The 21214-nt window shown below is 39.2% G+C and overlaps 1 protein-coding gene across 1 annotated transcript in view; it reads left to right on the forward strand.

Moving 5' to 3' along the window:
• Positions 1-21214, forward strand: part of PTPRO (protein tyrosine phosphatase receptor type O) — a 233036-nt gene that overhangs the window by 170626 nt on the left and 41196 nt on the right. Inside the window, exons 14-17 of the mRNA XM_069541225.1 lie at positions 11399-11538; positions 14042-14174; positions 16117-16237; positions 20842-20910. Of these exons, the coding sequence (XP_069397326.1) occupies positions 11399-11538; positions 14042-14174; positions 16117-16237; positions 20842-20910 (463 nt within the window). The remainder of the gene's footprint in view (positions 1-11398; positions 11539-14041; positions 14175-16116; positions 16238-20841; positions 20911-21214) is intronic.

A 21214-nucleotide genomic window follows, 5' to 3' on the forward strand; every position in this document is an offset into this window, starting at 1 on the left:
CATGGAGTTGAGATTTTATTTTGAAATTGCACATTTGAAGCCATTTAGAGAATTTAACATAAATAATCTGACTTATATTTAAAATAAGCCTTCCAGTTGCTCAAGGGAGAAAGGATTTAGGGGTCAACAATAAAGGTAGGGAGACCAATTAAGGGATTATTTATCATTAGCCTTAAAAACAGCGTTCTAATTAAAATAAGTGCTGTGGGAAATGATGGTAACTTTGACTGAAATGGTAATAATGGAGATGGAGAAAACTGGGCAGAATTCAGGAGCTGTTTTGGAGGTTGTGTCCCCAGAATTTTCTGATGGGGTGAAACAGCAAATGAGAGAAAGAGAAATTAAGAATGTCTCTTAGGCTTTGCTCTTGAGCAACTAGGGTTGTGGGTGGTACAATTTACTGAGATTGAAAGGACTAGAAAAACTAGAAGAGGAGGAAGCTGGAGGAAAGCTGAGAGTCAAGGATTCTTCCTCAGACATAAAAAATCAAAAGGACATCCAAGTGCAGTTTTCAAGTAAAGAGACTGTTGATATATGTGTCTGGAGATCAGGGGAGAATTCTAGGCTGGAAACATAAATTTGGGGGTGTCTGGATAAGATCATCAAGTACTAAGTAGAAACAGAGGAGAGGAGCCCTGGGTCTAGCCAAGAAGAACCACTCTAGCATTTAGAGACTGAGCAGAGGGAGAGGAGTTAGCAAGAGAGACATGGAAGGAACAGCCAATAAAGTCAGAGAAAGGCGAAAAACAGAATGTGTACACCACTGTTGTCAAAGGTCTGCTTTATCCTGACCACCAACCTGCTCAGGCAGGTTCAAGATAAGGACTCAGATAACTTTAGTTCTGGGAGAGATTTGGAGATAATTTAGTGCAATGTCCTCATTTGGGCAAGTTGAAACCTAGAGAAATCTGTTGAGCCTGGATCTAGAAACAGTACTTTTTAATCCATCTGCTGGCTTATGTCTTCCTGGATTTGGGGTGTATTTTTTTTCTAAAAACTTCATTTTTCTATGAACGCACTTAACAGAGCAGGAAGGAGCCTCACACCCATTCCTGTGGCTTTCTGTTCCTGTTTGGGAATTTGAGCATTGTGAAATTGGTTTGATTTCCTTAATCTCCGCCATGAAAGTTTTTATATAGATGAGAAATCTTTAAAACATAATTTGACGATAGATACAGATGTTAGGAATTGGGGGGATATTAGAATCTGCTCTCTTTTCTAACTCTCTCTCTCTCTCTCTCTCTCTCTCTCTCTCTCTCTCTCTCTCTCATGCACACTCACACATCAAATTTTAGTAGCTTACAAATAATTATATCCATTTTGATGAAATGTAATTTCTGACTATATAAAAGCCCAGCCATTACAAGGTACTGCCCTTCCTGGTCTCTCTGTCAGTTGAGAAAATTTGTTTAATTCTTATGTTGAAGTCATTGAGTGTACAATTTTGGGAAATAGTTACTTGGATATATGCAGTTCTCATTTTTGGTACGAACTGAGTTAAGTGTTGTGAGTCATGGCAAACTGAAGTCTAAAGTTCCTCTCCCTAGCCACCCATCCCTTTCCTTGAATCCTCTCCCGGTAAGTGACTAACTTGTTATTCCCCTTACCCACCACCAAAACAAACAAACAAAAATGAGTTCAATAAGAAGGTGAATAAATTTGTGTCAATGTAGCACAGAGAGAGGAAAGGAAGATGAACGAATGAATGGATTGAAGAGAGGGAGGAATTGATAAAGGAAAGAAAGTGTGTATATCCTTTATTTATATATATTTACATTTAACATAATTTATATATATATAAACACACTTTACGCAGATATTCTATTAATTTGGGTAATAATATGACTGTCATGGCTGGCAAAAATTTACCAAGTACAACATATATATACCACCAGTCAATTAGAAAGAAGATAATAAAATAACCAAGGTACTATAGTTTTTAAAAATTAACTTATCCTATCAGTCAACAAATCTTTATTTAACATTTATTATGTGCTTCCCACTAATCTAGGTGCTGAGGATACAGAAATGAACAAAGCTGACAGAAATTTCTATCCTCCTTCTAGTGGAGAAAAAGAGACAAGCATAAATATAAGGATGCCAAATGGTGATAAGTGTTATGGAGAAAAATGAAGCAGGAAGAGTTCTGTGGTGCAGGTGGGGATGCAGTTTTTGTAGGGATGGGGATAGAGGAAGCTTCACTGTGAAGGTGCTATTTCAGCCGAATCCTGAGGGAGCTGCAGATGCCAAGCAGGTAGCTGGGAGGAGAGTCTGTAGGCAGAAGGAACCGCAGATGCAAAGTTCAAGAAGCAGCGCTGCGCTTGCAAAGTTCAAGGAAAAGTTGAGAAGGCAGTGTCACTGACGTGGAATAGAGACAAAGAAGAGTAACTTAGAAGGCAGAAAGGTAGCAAGGGAACAAATCGTGCAGGATTTAACCAGAGAGAGATGACGTTCCCCTGGATGGTTCAAGCAGAGGCGTAACATGACCTGACCAGTTCCAGGGATCACATGGGTGAGGGTAAAAGCAGGAGACCAGTTAGATAAGATGACCTTTCATCCCAGTTGCTTCAGGTACCAGTTTAGGTCTGTTATGGATCAGGTAAAAGCTAGTCATCTTCTTTAGCAATCCCTTTCCTCCCAAAAGGATTCCAACTGGACACTTTTGATAACTTACATGATCACCCTTCTCCTTAGGGTTAGGAGGCTGTAGCGTCTATCCAGATACAAGCTTATACTTGCTTCCACCAGCGTGATAAAAAGTGATCAGATTCAAAATTTATTTGGAAGGTGGGGCTGAGAGAATCTACTGATAGATTTAGGTGTTGTCTATGAATGCATGAAAGAGGTCTAGGGAAATGACAAGTTCTGGGGTCTGAGAAATTGGAAGGACAAAGGTGCAATTTATTGAGTTGAGGAAGATTATGGGGGAGGCAGGTTTAGGGGGAAAGGTCAGAAGTTTGGTTTGGGATGTGTCAACATTTGAAGGTGCCTATTAAACAATAAAGAACAGTTACTGAGTAGGCAGTTGGAGAAAGGAGCTTGGGTTCTGGGGATTTCAGCACTGGAAATATAAATATGAGGGTAGACAGAAAACAGACTTGATGAGGTTATCAGGGAACAAGTAATGAGAAAAGAATGCTACCCAAGAACTAAGCCCTAGGCACCCCAACTTTTAAGAGTGGAAGTGGTGAGGGAAAACCAGCAAAGGAGCCTGAGAAAAAGTGGTCAGTAAAGTAAGAAGAAGCACATAAGATGTGATGTCCTAGGGCTTCCCTGGTGGCGCAGTGGTTGAGAGTCCACCTGCCAATGCAGGGGACGTGGGTTTGTGCCCCGGTCCGGGAGGATCCCACATGCCGCGGAGCGGCTGGGCCCGTGAGCCAATGGCCGCTGGGCCTGTGCGTCCGGAGCCTGTGCTCCGCAACGGGAGAGGCCACAACAGTGAGAGGCCCACGTACCGCAAAAAAAAAAAAAAAATCTGATGTCCTAAGAGCCAAGCAAAGAAAGTACTTACCTGAGTGAATAGACAGTGATCAACATGTCAAGTTTGTTGATAAGTTAGATGACAAATGAGAATTGATCACTGATCTTAGCAACCCAGAAGTCATTGGTGATTTGCAGAGAAGGCATTTGGGTGGAGTGGTGAGTGAGGAAAAAAAGATAACAAAAGCAGAAAAACTGAAGACAGTTGGAATTAAACTTTTGCGGAGGTAAGACTGTAAAAAGGTGAGAAAATGGGCAGTAGCTGAGGATAAAAGGATCCAAGTTTGTATTTTGTTTTGTTTTTCCTTGCCTTTAAGTGGGTGGAAACAGTTTGCCATTGAGCTAATCAGAATGATTCAACAGAGCAGGGGAAATTGATGATGCAGGATAGTTAGAGGTGAGATTTGTTGGGGTGAGAAGTGAGATTTGTTGGTCCTTAAATGGGCCAAAGGAGATGGGACCAAGGGTGCCATTGGAGGGGGTGGCCTTAGGGTGGGTGGATCTGTAGTAAGACGATAAATGACAGAGTCTATGGGCATTAAGGGGGTGTATGAGTAGGAGGGATTGATGATGGAAGCTTGTGAAAGTTCTCATCTGTTGACCTCTTATAAACACATGCAATTTCCTTAGGTCTGCAGAGGGCCGTAACTGCTGTGCTACTATTCTTTTACATTCCTGATGGCCAGCAGCCCCATGCAAGCATTTTTTTCTGGGTTAGGCTGCCAGGCATGTCACTGTTCCATGGCTCCATTCCTGGGGCCAAGACTAACCGATACCTGTCCTCAATATATATCTCCCCCATTTCTCATTGCAGTGGTTTTCTGAGTGTCACTGCAATTTGCCAACTGCCCATGGCCATGCCACACAATTTCAGCACTTCCCTAAAATCGTTTCTCCCGCCCACTGTAAAGTGACTTGCATGTTTTGCTTGTTGCCCTTGGATATATTTAGAGAATCTGGATGTTGGACTAATATGGCAATGATCATGATGTCTGCCTCTGATTTAAATACTCAAGCAAGTGCCCACTCTGGAAAAGTTGGTCTTCTGGGCAAAGGAACTTTCCAGAAGACCTCATGGTCCCCAGTTATATGGAAAATGCTCATATGTTTAGGGAGGAAGCTGGGTGCAGGAAGGGGACCCTTACCTAGAGGTACTTGCCTTCACAGTCAAATTGTGTCACCTTAGAAAGATGACCCAGGCCCTCTGAATTTCAGCTGCCTCTTCTACAAAATGAGGGTCTGGACTAAATGATCTTTAATGTTTCTTCCAGTTTTAGGATTTAGTTCATAACTGAGTTCAGAGTAAAGGCAACAAGGCTGATGATACAGTAAGAGTAGCTACTTTTTCTAAGAATTGTGCAATATCTAAGTCCTAACTAATAAAAACGCCAAACAAAAACACATATTCCTGGAACCAACAAAGGAGGAAGTCAGATATTTTGTTTTTGTTTGTTTGTTTGTTTGTTTTGTGGTACGCAGACCTCTCACTGTTGTGGCCTCTCCCGTTGCGGAGCACAGGCTCCGGACGCGCAGGCTCAGCGGCCATGGCTCACGGGCCCAGCCGCTCCGCGGCATGTGGGATCTTCCTGGACCGGGGCACGAACCCGTGTCCCCTGCATCGGCAGGCGGACTCTCAACCACTGCGCCACCAGGGAAGCCCCCAGATATTTTGTTTTAAACTAAGTTCAAAGAGAGATTTCTCTGAAAAATTCTACTAATCTTCAGAAATTACTTGAGCTGGTAATACCATAACTTACTCAATGATTCGCAGAAAAGGATATTACACTTGCAATCATTAAGCTATAAAGAATTTCTTTAAAATGCAATGAAAATGACAGGTATTTCTAATTCCTAAGAAATTTCTATGTTCTGTATATGAAAAGGGCCTAATTGTAATTTATTGCTAAGTATTTGCCTGAATATTTTTATATTCCCCAGTGTTATTTTAAATGTTCTAATTACTTATTAAGTGTATGGAGGAAAAGAATCTCCCAAAGTCGGTAAGAGAATAGGCCTAATAAACTTCAGACCTAACGAAGGTGAGTGTTGTTTAATATACATTTTCCTCTTCTTAATTTCATGGCATATCAATCTTAACTCACCCTTAGGGTTTTTGGGGTTTTTTTTTCTTTTCAAAGAGTGCTTTTCTGCAGATGCTGTTTTTGACCAAGTTGAAGGTAATTTATGCAACTTACACTGCTTAAGTCACAGATGTTTTCTTTGGCCAATTTGAATATACGTTCTGTGGCTTGAGATGAGGAAAATAAAAATCGATTTAAAAGACTTACTCTAATACAGATGTTAAGGACCAGCTTTTGTGTGTGAAAAGGATACTAACAAATTGCTGTCAGTCAGGCTGAGGATTAAAAATAGATTTTGCCATGCCAATCATTTTTTACAATGTTTTTCTATTGAATTCTCCTTATCATCAATGTCACACATTTGTAAAACGACTTACCAAGTTTAAAGGTATGAAATACAAATGGAATAAAACCAGTAAACTTTTATGGATTTAACCTTAGCCTCATTAACATAATTCTATCACCAGCTAAACTAATGGGTCACATTAAAATAAGAAACAATGTAATAACTGTCAGAGAAAGATGGATTTTAGGCATTAAATACATTCCGTTCTGTTCCAAGGCTGAATATTACACCTGACTCCCTTTGGAATTCCCAGGGAAAGGAAGAGCTTTGCTGCCAGAGCAGAGAATGTGAATCAAATACTCGCTCACACTTCACCCAATGTCACCTTCACTTCCCGGAGATCCTGGGCAGCACCGTGAGCTTCTCATAATCCATCCTAAATTAAATGGTAGAGATAGCGTTACAGCTTTCCATTCAGTCCACGTTCTATGCATAGTACTTGATTTTCTTATAAAATTAGGTTGGGGGTCTTCCCTGGTGGCGCAGTGGTTGAGAGTCCGCCTGCCGATGCGGGAGACACGAGTTCGTGCCCTGGTCCGGGAGGATCCCACATGCCGCGGAGCATCTGGGCCCGTGAGCCATGGCCGCACTGAGCCGGCGCGTCCGGAGCCTGTGCTCCGCAACGGGAGAGGCCACAGCAGTGAGAGGCCAGCGTACCAAAAAAAAAAATTTTTTTTTTTAAAAAAAAAAAAAAAATTAGGTTGGATCCCCAACACAAGTAGGAGGGGCTCTGAGGGGGAGAGAAGGAGAGGACCAAATAGTTGAGTATAACACTTGCAATGATTAGCATATTAAAAGGCAAACAACCCTGTATCTATATCCCATTTTGTCAAAATAGTATGTCTATCTCCTTTCTTCACATCCATAGGTTCTCATATCAAATATCATGGATTCTGAAATTATTTTAAACAAAAGGACATCTGACATTATGGAGCAGGGGGAATTTTGAAGAAATGTAAAATGTCATTTAGGGAGATAGAAAATGATAATCAGAAGCTGTTCTGTTAACTAATACGTACATGACTCTTTATATTATATAAAGTGTTTCGTATACATTAAATTAAGGCTCATTTAACAAAATTTAAAAAGGCTTCATGTCTCTCTCCTTTATAAACTACATGGAATTTGATATTTTGAGCAGTAAGAGACCATATTAGTTTGCTAGGGCTGCCAAAACAAAATACCACAGGCCGTGGGGCTTAAACAGCCGAAGTGTATTTTCTCACATTTCTGGAGGCTAGAAGTCCAAGATCAAGGTGTTGGCAGGTTTGGTTTCTTCTGAGACCTCTCTCGTCGGCTTGCAGATGGCCACCTTCTAGCTGTGTCCTCACATGGTCCTTTGTCTGAACCCATTCATTCCTGGTGCCTCTTTGTATGCTTAAACATCCTCTTCTGACAAGGACACCAGCCAGATTGGATTACGGCCCACCCTGATAGCTTCATTTTAACATAATCACCTCTTGAAAGGCTCTATCTCCAATCACAGTCACATTCTGAGGTGCTGGGGTTTAGGGCTTCCACACATGAATTTTAGGGAACACAATTCAGGCCATAACGGAGACACAGACCACTCAAGAGGCTTTTGTGTGTCAATGTATTCCCCACCATATGAAATTGTCTAAACAATATTTAGCCATTCACCACTTTTAGTCTTGTTTCTAAGGATGCAGAACATGAACCTCTAAGCCATCCTAAGCTATGAGGCTGAGCTGACCTTGCCTTCTCATGAGAAGAGATAGACAGCAGAAGGGGAACCCCTCTGACCAGTTTCTGCCAAGAATTTCCAGACTTCTCTACCAAACAGGAAGAACTGTTCTAACCCAGTACTATACAATTCAAATATGGTGAGAGCCACAAATGTAATTTTAAATTTTCTAGTAGTTACATTACAAAATAGTAGAAAGAAATAGGTGAAGTTGAGTTTAATATACTTTATTTAACCCAGTAAATCCAAAGTAGTACCATTCCAACGTGTAATCAATGTAAAGAAATATTAATGAGATATTTTTATTCTTTCTTCATACTAAAGTCTTTGAAATCTAATCTGTATTTTACTCATGCAGCACCTCTCAATTCAGACTAGACACATTTCAAGACTAGCCACATGTGGCTAGTAGCTACTGTGTTGCACAATATAATTCCAATATTTTAATACATTCCCTGGGGCAGATGATGTCTTGAGTAGTGAAATTTAATTATAAGCCCCTCCCAATCTAATTACACCTCCACTTATGAAATATTGTGATAACTTTATTTTCTTTGGAGTAGTAGTGTGGAAATTCTCCCTAATATATCTAGGAAAATATACCGATCCAAAGATCATAAGTCTTCAAGCAGGTGATTTGTGAATGTTACTCATTAACTACTGAATGAGTTGTGAGTCTGTATTCACAATGCAGAACTGAAACGCATTAGCTCTTTCAGAAAAGAATGCAGAGATAATGGGTATAGTGATCTTGGAATAATCTATTGCCTCATATACCACCTGAGGGAAAAAAAATGTTACATGGCTGTTTGAGGTCCCAGATCCTTTGGAGATTTTCCTGAGGATCTACTTCTCACCTAGGTCCACATTCTCAGCCAGACTCAAAGAAATCCCTACTCCATTATCTAAATCATATTTCTTGGGCCACTGAGAAAACTTCTAATTCACAACAGTCCTTGACCCTGCCACTGAGAGCTGATGACTTTTTACAAATATAATCACTATAAAAAGGCAGAGAATATCAAAACTCAATGCCTGTCTGGTCTTACCTGATGCTTGAATCCTAATGCCTCTGTTTAATGAATCTTGACTTATGTTTTAAGTCTGTCAATAGATAACATTCATTGAGTCCCTACACTTGGCTAGTTCAAAATAAAGATGAAATAATTTATAACACATGGCTGCCATTCTTAAAGAATCTAATAGGACCCAGTGGAATCAGGACTTCACTCACATAGGTCGCACAGGAAATAGTTAAGGGCAATAGAAGGTCAGAGAAGGGATAGAGCATCAAGAGACAGTCATCAGATAAGGCTTCAAGGAGAAGGTAAGACTTTTTCTTTAAGATGATCAGAAGAGAAGAAAGAGTACACTGAGGGGAAATACATGAGTTGAGATAGAGTAATACCTGTGTGATTGTCAGTGGGAAGACTGGCTTTACGGGGCAGCATGTCTGTGCGGGAGAGATGGTGGCAATGAGTAGCAAGTGGCCAGTGTACGTAGAATATTTAACACTTGGCATATTTGGATTTGACACCATAGACATTGATCACAATAGATCATTGCACAGATAGGATCTAACTGGAGCAAAGTGGTGTTATAAGACCTTTTAAACCATCGCTGGCAAAACGAAGAAAGAATCAAGTAAGAGGCAGGGAAAGGGAATAAGGGGCTGTTGTAATGAATGCTACGTGTGATGGGAAAAGCCTGGATGTACAATAAAATAAAAGGAATAAATAAAAGGAAGAGATGAAAGGAAGTATTAAAAGATAATGCAATCTGAGACTGAGAAGCAAGAGGAGAGCTTCAAAATTGTCATCTTAGACCATTGAAATAATGATGCTGCTTAGGACAGAATCAGGGGCAGGTGGAAAGCAGAACCGATTTGAGGAAAGGCAAGGACTCCACATTCCATTTTAACCTTATGGAGTTGAGGTTAACAGTGAGATATTTGAGTAAGAACAGATGATAGGTGCTGAGAAATCAATACGTAAAAAGTTGGATCCAGAAATTAGGATCTGGGCAATGTTCATATCAGAGAACTAAACTGATTTTATCTACCCTTCAGGAAAAAATATATAGATGTCCTAGGGATTCTAATCATAGTCCAAGAAACTCACTCCGAGGAGCAATTCCACCGTGTGTATCTTTTAAAGAGACATAGCCCAGGCTCAGCCTAACAGATCATCTATCTCTGCCTCAGACAACCTCACACTTGCTTCCAAAGATCCAAGTTCTGCAGGAGTCAGAATCACTGGAGGACTTAGTCTCTGACTCATAATGCTATTAGCAGTGACAATTATGAAGGATGTAAGAAGTGGAAGTAGACTTCTGTGTCTCATCAACCGTCTTCATCATAGGGCAAGCGAGACGATACAATGTCTAGAGGAATGAACAATTCATTGCAAATGAGAAAGGGGTCCTGACATCTATTGTGAGTTATACTTGCCCAAGACCAACTCATTTATTTCCTCCTTCAACTCTTGTGCCCAACTTTGTCAGGTTGCCTCTGGAAAGGAAAATGCTTCTTTTTCAGTTGGACACAAGTTTAGGTTACTGCAATAGATCACATCAAGAATGATTCTGACAAACTTCTTGGTTCTGGACATGATGATGATATTCCAGAAAGAAGGTCCAGACCTTCCCCCCACAAAGACATATCACTTGTCAGAAGAGTGAAATGGCTTCTAGGGCTTTTTTGCTAACACCAGGAGCTGTAGAACAGACTTGGAAGGGTGAGGCAGATAATGAAAAGAAATCCAAGTAACAAGCAAACAGTGTGGAGAGCTGTCTGTCAGGGACATGCTGATGGGCAGAGTATGCTATTAGGTGAACCTGACAGCAAGATGTTTGTCCAAACAAGCAATGTCAAGGAGATCTGACAGCAGGTAAGAGGGAGCCTGGCTTAAGAACTTGGATTCAGGCATAGCGCTTTGTGTACTGGAGGAACTTGAGGGAAGGGCACTGCCCAAAGGACACGGCGGCAAGGAGGGGACCAGGAGAGATTCAGCAAGTGGGAACAAGACAGCAGACCACCTCCTAGAACTGGGGAACAGACAGGCATTGGTATCAAGCCTACAAGTCCAGTGACTCAGTTATTGGAAAGGCATACGAAAGGGCAGAGATAGAATGGTTTACTTAACTAACGGATTAATTTATTGATCAAAATTAAATGTCTAAAAGAATAAGATAAAGAAATCAGTCCTCTAACATTTTATCAACCATCCAGTCTTCTTCCATCAATCCTCTTCCTTAAAAATCATATTATCTCTTTAGCTTTACCCCTCTTAATTTTGACTAAATTTTCAAGAAGCCATTCCTCTGGCTAAATTATTCCCAATAGTCTCCCGAGAAAGGAAGGCAGGTTTTTGGCTCAGCACCAGACTGAATCTCCCCATGAGAAGGGAGCACACCGCTTTCGTTTTTCTCAGTCTTTTCAGTACAGATTTTTGTTTCTCACCCAGAAAATTCGGTATCATGTGGGCAGTGCTAACTCCAGTGTAGATGACACAAAAACTATTAATAGATTATGTCTATAGTAAAGCTGAAGTAGAAAACAGAAGTGTTACAAAAAGAGAAGTATAAAATGAAAGATGCAAAATATTCTGCCTTGCAAGTTAGATGACCGTCTTTGTAAAAGGACATATTTTGAAAGCAATATACACTCTTTATGGTGCTCTTAACTACCCATATTTGGAATTTTTTGCCTATTTTTTTCTTTTGATTAATGAAGGAAGGAAGAATATTTTATATTAAATTAATTGTTTTTAACTTATCTTTGCTCAGAACCAGCTCCTCCAAAATCACTCTTTGCAGTGAATAAAACCCAGACCTCGGTGACTTTGCTGTGGGTTGAAGAGGGAGTAGCTGATTTCTTCGAAGTCTTCTGTCAACAAGTTGGCTCCAGTCAGGATATAAAACTCCAGGTACTGTGTGCTCGGATTTTCCTTTTCTGAGTTAATTTTGATTAAAGCTCATTATCCAAGCAAAGTGAAAATCTCCTCTTTCTTTGAATGATATAAAATGAAAATTTTCATGTACACTTTTGGTTTTCAGTGATAGAAATTTAAAATTATTCTTAGAGCAAGCCCGAAACCTGTCATAACCAACTTGCCAAATCACAAAGTTTATTTCCATCTTTGTATTTATCTTGTTTTTTAACATCTTTATTGGAGTATAATTGCTTTACAATGGCGTGTTAGTTTCTGCTGTATAACAAAGTGAATCAGCTATACATATACATATGTCCCCATATCTCCTCCCTCTTGCATTTGTCCCCAGTTCTTAGCCACTCCAGGTCATATTGAGGTTAAATTGAGGCATCTTCTTATTAGCCATTAAACTGATGGAAGGGATAAAGACACTGCCATATAAAATATAATTTAACAAATATGAACTAATTGCCGCTTATGAGAAAGGCATTGTATGGGACACAAATCACGGAATCAATACTTGCCTTCAAAAAATGTTTTTCATTTAATTGTGGATATTTCACTTGAGTAGAAATAATTAAAATAAAATATAAGTGCCAGAAGAGAGATCCATACTACCAAGAGAATTTAAAAGAAGTTAGTAAGGAGGACGATTTTGTTAGGGAAAGTGAACGCTGAGAGAGGTGATCGTTAAAGCTTTAGAATCACAAATAGCAGATATGATGAATACTGAGTTTTTCACGGGGTTAAATTGAATGGAAGGAGAGAAGTGGACCTGGGGGGGTGGTAACGAAAAAACTGTGTTACAGCCAGACGTGGAAGGAAAAGGGCAAATTTGTGAGGGATGTCACAAAGTACAGTGCAAAGACTAATACTATGAACATGAATAATTGATGTTTTTTAAATAATGCAGTTCATGAGATTGAAAAGAAAAAAGGATTTCTGGGAGTACGAATCTTTTCCTATGAGTGTTAAGATAATTTGCTTTGATTTCTTTCCCCTTTTGATAGTCTGTTCTGCAAATGTATCTCTTTTTGATCTGTACTGAACAGCTGAATCTTTTTTCTATCCTAAGAATACTTTTGGAAAATAGCTACTCTGCCAGTAGTGAATTTTCTTCTCTGCAACTACAGTAATGCCTCCCTTTAAGAAAACAATGGTTACTACAACTGAGTCCTGTTAGCAAAAATCTTTCCTTAGAATCATTCTTTTATGGGATCATGAAAGAGATGGGAGTGGGAAATCCGTGCTCATGGCTCTCACCTATTTAGGCAGAGTTGTTTTCAGATCCTTGTTTTGGAAAACAGTATTATGCTGCCTCATGTTTTTATACTGTGCAGTTTACTTATCAGTGTCTGGCCATTGGCGCACCAAATTAACAGCTTCTTCTACTCAAGAATAAGTTAATATTAAATATTTTGGAGAATACAAAGTCCTTATGCCTTTGGTGGATGCTATTTAAAAGCCGAGGATGCAGACAAAGGGGATAGTGTTCTTAATATACAAAGATCTACTACAAATGAAAAAGATAAAGACCAACAAACCAAAACAAATATTTCATAGAAAATAAACACAAAATGTTCTTAAACATAGAAAAAGATGATCAAGCTCACTCATGGTGAAAGAAATGCAAAATAAAACTATAATGAGGTACAACTTCCACTAATAAGATTAGAAAAGCTCAAAAAGTTTGCAAATTTGTTGTGTAGGGACAGATGTAAGGAAACAGGCATTGTCACACACTGATGGTAGATGGGTCCCTTGGAAAATGTCTATGGAAGATAATTTGTCAATAGCTTACAAAATTAAAAATATATAACTTTTTGAGCCAGCAATTCAACTTCTAGGAATATGAGTGGTTGTATATGTATGTATATTCATACATACATACACACACATATGCACACAGGTTTTGTGTATATGAATGCATATGTGTATATATACATACATATATTAAATGAGTGTGTGTACATATACATATGTTCCCATAATTGTGAAGTTATATGCATTGTTGCATTGTTAATAATAGCAACAAATCAGACACTGCTTCAATATTTATTAATAGGGGACTGGTTAAATAAAGTATGTTCTTTCACTGGATTTCTATGCAACCCCTAAAATGAAATAGCTTTATCTGTGCTAATATGGAAAGAGTGCCAAAATGTACTGAGAAACAAGATAAAAGATAAGCAGAATGATGCGTAAACTATGTTAGCACTTACATTTTTAACTATATTCTTTCATGTTTATACATCCATAAAATACAGATGGGAAGAAAACTAACCTACCTGACAACAATGGCTGCTTCCATGGAAGAGAATTGGGTAGATGGGAAGTACAGAAAGAAGGAAATATTTTTCACTGCTTCCTTTTTGGTTTTTTAAATTTTTTACTCTGTGCACACACGTTACCTACTCAACTATGAAAAATACTGATAATTTAAAAACCAAAATAGATGAAGATAACATAACATTTATCTTGTTTTCTGCATCTCCAGGAACCGATTTCTGTTTCTTCTCATGTCGTGACCATCTCCAGCCTCCTTCCTGCCACTGCCTACAACTGTAGTGTCACCAGCTTTAGTCATGACAGCCCCAGTGTCCCTACATTCATAGCCGTCTCAACAATGGGTAATTACAGGCATTAGTGGACTCTGGTGTCTTTGGAAATTATATCTTTCCAGATTTTCCTTACGTTTTCTTTTTAAATATATATAATCCATCTTTTTTAAAAAATAAAACTCAGCTTTCATTGAAAAATTCCAAGCTTTGACTTCAGGGAGACTTTAATTCCAATCCCTAACTGCACTTATTAGTTATGTGATTTAGGAAAAGATATTTACTATCTCTGAACCTTTGTTTCTTCATCTGTAAAACTGGAATAATAATATGTACCTTGTTGAGTTGTTTTCAGGCTTAGAAATAAAGTACATAAAGCTCTAGCACATGCTGTCTAACTGCTAGTTGTTATCATCAATTTCATCGTCCCCCATCATCCTCTTCAGTGGTACCCACAGTACCCTAATCAGGTCAGGTGCACCTATTCTAGCCTTGACCTTTAGCTGTCACTGATCAAATAATGGTGAACCTAAAGTACCGGGTCAAAGCAGAAAAATTTCCAATCAAGCAGAAAGTATAATTGCGGAAATTAGATATTAATGAAAAGTCCAGAATAACGCTATTTCCTTATTCTTTTTTCTGAGTTACATTATTTGTTTTACTTCCCTGCTTGAGTCTAATTCTGTAATCTGAGACCCTCTCTGAAGCTGCCTGTAATAAAACCACTCTTACCATCACATTATCCCTTTACTGGTTCGTTTTCATTCACATAGCATTAATATGTTTTGCCACTACATCCAGTGACCACTAGAATAGACTTTTTTATTTTCTGTTTTTAGTTTTTGCTTTTTCAGAAGTGAGGGCAAAAATGGACCTGAAAAGTATATTAATGGTCTCTCATTTTGACATCCTTTTACATTTTCTAAAAATACTTTAATGTTCATGATTCCTTGTCATCTGTACAGCAGTCCAGTGAAACAGGTGATATTATTAAGCGTACTTGCAAGTGAGGAAAATGAGGCCAGAAGAGACTGGTAAAATAGCTTCCCCAAATGGCAGGTAATAGTCAAGTGAACTTGAACCATCTCTTCTGACCATGAGTCTAATGTTCTTTCTGTTCAAGTACTTCTACCCATAAACTGGAGCCAGGCTGGCCCCAATGGAATGTGGAAAATACCAAAAGCCTTAGAGATTGCACAGGCCAGCCAGTTCTGTGACTTTGTGACCAATGCAGAGGATGGTACCTCCTCTTTTCCTCTGGTCCACTTTTAAGAGTTTTATAAAAATATTTGATATACATTCCCACCTTTAACATCTTGGTCTTCCAGATGCTGTGTGAAGTAGGCAATGTGTAAGTACCATTGAAGATGGATCATAGAAGACCTAGTATATGAGAGCAACCCCTGTTCTTAAGGACCCTGCAACTTATTAATAAGTTTAATCTCTTGAGCTGTGCAGATGGAAACACCTCGAAACATATGGTTACAGATCATCAGAATGCCTAGTGCTAGCGATGTGTTAAGTGCTGCAGCAGATGGCAGCTTGCTAATGCCTTTTTCATATACATTATTAGTTGTGAGGGAAGTATACAGCTGTGCTTTCTGACTTTAAAGTCATGGGCATAAGATAAGAGCCTCCCCCTCTCTAAGCTTTTGAAAATGTTCAACAGTGATAATACATGATAATGACTTCTAGATACTTTTTTCAAGTGAACCCAAACCATGGCAGAGGCATTCTTTACATTTCACAGTTTCCTTTGATAAGAACATCCTGAATATGGGCCTTTGAAATGGACTCAATTCTTCCAGCCACCCAAACACTATTTGTCAATCTACGTTACTAGTTAAGAGTTGACCGGGAAGAGGCCATTGCTGGCTTGGAGAAACATCATTGTTGCTGTTGATGTTATCATCATAAGTTTGTTAGTCTTAAGGTCAGATGAGAAACAATGAATGGTCCTGTTAGTTTCCATGTCATGGAAGCTACAATGAACATGTATGGCTTTTCTCTTTAGTTACAGAGATGAATCCCAACGTGGTAGTCATCTCCGTGCTGGCCATCCTTAGCACACTGTTGATTGGATTACTGCTTATTACCCTTATCATTCTTAGGAAAAAGCATCTGCAGATGGCAAGGTAAGTTGTGTTTTGCTCATCTTTCACCCACAGCCTTTAAAATATTTTTGTTTCTCATACACGTGTGGCTTTTGCAGACCTAAATTGTACAGCCGTGAGTTTGCTTTCAGTTTCTATTTTGTGTTTTCTAAATAGACTTTTCAATATTATTTTAGAGAACATTACCGTTGAAATAGTAAAGCAAAAGTTTGTTTGTTTACACAAAGTCAGACCTCTTACTATCAATCTTGTCATTTTAAGTAGCCCATACATTGGGATTCATTCATTATATTTGGATACTTCCAAATATATTTTGGTGTAAAAGAAAGATCTATGCCTACTCAGTACAATTAATGAAAGGAGTTAATATATATGGAGACCACAAGAAAGAAAAATAATCCCTTCCCTCATTAGTTCTGTTGAAGCTGTTTAGGAAGAAAATATTTTTAGAGTTTATGATTAGGTCCCTTCAAGTCCCACTATTAGTTCCTACCCAGGGCTGCAGGCAGTTTCGTTTTGCTTGCAGTTAGGAAAGTCTTTTGATTTATGATTTTGTTGATTCCCTATTTTCTTTGACCACTGATGCGCTTCTTATCAGAGCACATTTGCAAGTACTTTCTGTGATCCTCTATATTATCAAAACAATCCATCAATTCTCTTAAAAAAAAAACAAAACTATTGCCTAGTTGAGTGTTACTGGGTTTGGAAAATCTGTATAAAATTTATATTTGCCCGATGCTAGCCTGCTGAATTGTCAATTAACATCCTTGTCCTTTCTCAGAGTTCTATCATTTAGTTATTCATAAATAAACTTATCCATCTGATAATGAGTCAATCACTGCCTTAGAAAGCACAATCAAAGAAAAATCAGAAATCCAAGCTGTCCACTAGGAAGTTAGCACCTAGCTGGAAATACATGAATAAATATATTTAAAGGTATAAACTGACCTGTAGCAGAAAGGAGGTAAAAATGGGATACCATGAAAGTCGAGAAAAGGGATTAGTTCTGAATATAAAAATCAAGCTTCTTGAGTGCTAGTGTTTGAACAAATCTTAGGAGGATAGGGAGGGCGGTGGTACAGCGCTGAGGCTAGAATATAAAGCTCTGAAATTACACTCCTTGGGGTCAAATCCTAATTGACAACCAACCCAACCATGTGCAGTTCGCTGAAACTTCATTCATTAATTTAACAAATATTAATGGATACCTGCTCTGTGTCAGACTCCCCTGCATGCTTGGGATATGGGCTGCATCAAAAACAGACAAAAATCTCTGCCTTCGTAGAGCTTGTATGCTCGTTGAGGAGGTGGACAAGAAATAATAAAGATGAAAGTAAGAAGATGCTGTGGTGTATTAGCAGATGATAAGAAAAAAAACAATAGAGTAAAGGAGATTAGCATTCAGGCATGAAGGGGATGAGAGGAGCCCTGGAAGGCAGGTAGGCCTCACTGAAATGGTGACATTTAAGAAAAGACTTGAAGGACGTGAGGAAGTTAGTCATGTATTATCTGGAGGAGGCGTGTGCCCAGTAGAGGGAACAGCCAGAGCAAAGGCCCTGAGGCAGAAGCACGACTAGCAGGTTCAAGGAAGAGGTTCGCGTAGCTAAAGCAGAGGAAATGAAGGGAAGGATAGCGGGAGATGATGTAAGGTCCTATAGGGCTTCATAAGCCATTATCAGGACTTTGACTTTCATTCTGAGCAGAGGGCAGCCATTGCAAAATTTGGGGCAGAAGATATGACTTCTATTTTAACATTTTCATTTTGACTTTCATGTAGAAAAGAGTCTGTATTGAGGCAAAGGCAAAAGCGAGTATATTAACTGGGGGAGCCAGCTAATCCAGGCAAGAGGTGATATTGGTTCAATCCAGAGTAGTGGCAATGGAGGTAAGAAGAAATGATCCTCTTCTGGATATATTTTGAAAATAGAGGAGTTTACTAACAGGATTTGCTCGCAAATTGAGCTTGGAATGGAAATGATTAAGAGTCAAGGATGACGCCAAGCTTTTCGGTCCTACCAACAGAAAGGATGGAGTTGCCATCAACTCACATAGGATTCTAGGTGAGGATTTCAGAGTTGGGGGAACATCAAGACCCCAGTTTTAGAAATGTTAAGTTGGAGGGGACTGCAAGTGCAGGTGTGGAGTAGGCAGATGAACATAAAAGTCTGATGTTCAGGAAAGAAGTCTGGATTGAAGATATACATTTGGGAGTTCTTAGCATACAAATGGTATTAAAGCTGTAGACTGGATGAAGCCTGGGAATTAAGCGTATATTAGAGAAGAGACCATCAGCACCATCTAATATTAACATTTTCAGAGAGAAACTAAAAGATAATGGCAAAAAAAGAAAGACTGACAAGGCATCCAGTGGAGTGGAGGGAAAACTAAGATTGTGGTAGCCTGGAAGCAAGGGAAAGAACATTTATCAAAAAGAAATGAGGGCTTCCCTGGTGGCGCAGTGGTTGAGAGTCTGCCTGCTGATGCAGCGGACACGGGTTCGTGCCCCAGTCCGGGAAGATCTCACATGCCGCGGAGCGGCTGGGCCCGTGAGCCATGGCCGCTGAGCCTGCGTGTCCGGAGCCTGTGCTCCGCAACGGGAGAGGCCACACAGTGAGAGGCCCGCGTACCGCAAAAAAAAAAAAAAAAAATGATAACAACCCCACATTAGTGGACGGTTAGGAGCAATACTGCAGTAACAGCATAGTGTCATAGGAAGCATGCAATACATGTTAGCTCATAATAGTAATAGTGGAAGGAGTGGTAACAGAGTAGAAATGGAAGTAGTGGTATTTGTGATGGCATTATTGCAGGAACATCCTTGTGATGCATACAGCAAAACATTTAGGAGAAGTGCTTCTACTTCAGCCAGCTGCTCATTAGAGCAGAGATTCTTAACATTTTTTGGGCATGAGTCTCTCTGGCAGTCTAATGAAGCCTGTAGATTTCTTCCAAGAATAATGCTTTCTTTCTCAGTGCATAACATAAAACACATAGGATTAAAAAAGAAATTAATTATATGAAAATATGGTAATCAAAGTATTCAGAAAACAAATGTGTTATATGCTTCTTTATTAACACATTAGATAACACTATTTAGTAGAGTATCTAAGCAATCTCATAATTTCATCAGAGTGATGACGATGAACAATATTTCAACATCTGCAGCAGGTCTATTGTAGAAAAATATCTTCCGTTTCTATTAGCAAATCTCACAAGTGCTGATGATGTTATCGGGGCTTGTTGCCTACTTTAATAATTGAAATAATTGTTAAATTTCAGTTACAGGTTGTGAAAATAAAGATGTACTTTTTTTCCCACATATGTTCATAGAGCCCTAAATTCTATCCTCGGACCCCAGATTACGAAGCCTTGAGGTAGAGTAAAATAAATGTCATATACAGGAAACTGACGCAGGAAAATTAATTGATATCTAATTTATAATACATGCAGCACAAAATAATGAAATGTTAGTGTATTTTTGTGTTTTAATAAATTTATTTATTTATTTATATTTGGCTGCTTTGGGTCTTCGTTGCTGCGCGCGGGCTTTCTCTAGTTGCGGCGAGCAGGGGCTACTCTTTGTTGCGGTGTGCGGGCTTCTCATTGTGGTGGCTTCTCTTGTTGCGGAGCACGGGCTCTAGGCGCGCGGGCTTCAGTAGTCGTGGCTCGCAAGCTCTAGAGCTCAGGCTCAGTAGTTGTGGTGCACGGGCTTAGTTGCTCCGCGGCATGTGGGATCTTCCCAGACCAGAGATCTAACCCGTGTCCCCTGCATTGGCAGGCGGATTCTTAACCACTGCGCCACCAGGGAAGTCCCTGTTAGTGTATTTTTCAAGGAAGAAAGTTATCCTTAGAACACTCAAGTTAGAACAGGCAGATAACTGAAGTAATTAGCACATTATGCCAATGTCAAAATCTCTGCTTCAATTCTGAATAAGTCCATCAATTTCATATAGAGGGAAAAAATGAGAGGTATGCACCCCAGTGAGCTATGTTATTTATGCATGATATTAAACAAAAGGTGGAGAAAGCATGAGAACTGTATTGACCTTTTTCCTCCACTTCTGGGAAAAAAAACTAACAGTATTTTCTACTGACTCTGCGAAAGCCAATCTACTTCAGTACGTATCACTCTTTTCCTCTCAAGTGATGAATAGTATGGGCATCACAACATGAGGGGAAATTTTTGAAGGAAGAAAACAATCCAGTTTGATCCACTATCGTTACAGAGAGGAAATCAAAATGCTATAAAAACAAAAAATATTTGCTAAAAATGGAAAACCCTTAGTCTATCTAGGAGAGTTTCTATACCTTACTATTGAAGACTTTGTAAAAAATATTCTGCCCCACATAGTTCAACGATTTATGTTAGCATCATGAGCGCCCTTTGGTAAGTGTTGTGAACTGAATCCTTCTGGTTTCAAATAACTTGATTTGGGTGTGTGCGCCCTTGTGAAAAATTGTTTTATTTTTCTATATTGCATTGTATCGGAAAGAGGAATACATGCAACTTATATTAGCTTTTTTAAAATTTAATGCTGTGATGATTAGCCATTAAAGGCTCTCATGTCAAGGTAAAGAGTGCTCTGTGAAGCACTAACCTTGATCTTGTGGTTCCTTTCCAACAGGGAGTGTGGAGCAGGGACTTTTGTCAATTTTGCATCCTTAGAGCGGGATGGAAAGCTTCCATACAACTGGTGAGTATTGTTTCAGAACAAGTCTCTAGATGGCTTACCTATGCTATGTGTGCTCTCAACTTGATTGTACTATCTTTGGGCGATAGAAGGTTTTGCCTGATAATCCTTTCATAATTTCGGTGATAGTAGACTTCAAGGTGACATCTACTTCACAGAGCATATTAGTATATGTACGTTTAATTCAGGTAAGAAGGAGAGAAAATGAGGTAGTCTGCTGGGTATTCACTATATTACACAAAGGACTGATGCAGTCGTACAAGTTGCCCACAACTGGGCTGAAGAAGGGTTAATAATACAGGAGCCT

The sequence above is a fragment of the Delphinus delphis genome, chromosome 11 (genome assembly GCF_949987515.2).
Source record: "Delphinus delphis chromosome 11, mDelDel1.2, whole genome shotgun sequence".
Classification (NCBI taxonomy): Eukaryota; Metazoa; Chordata; class Mammalia; order Artiodactyla; family Delphinidae; genus Delphinus; species Delphinus delphis.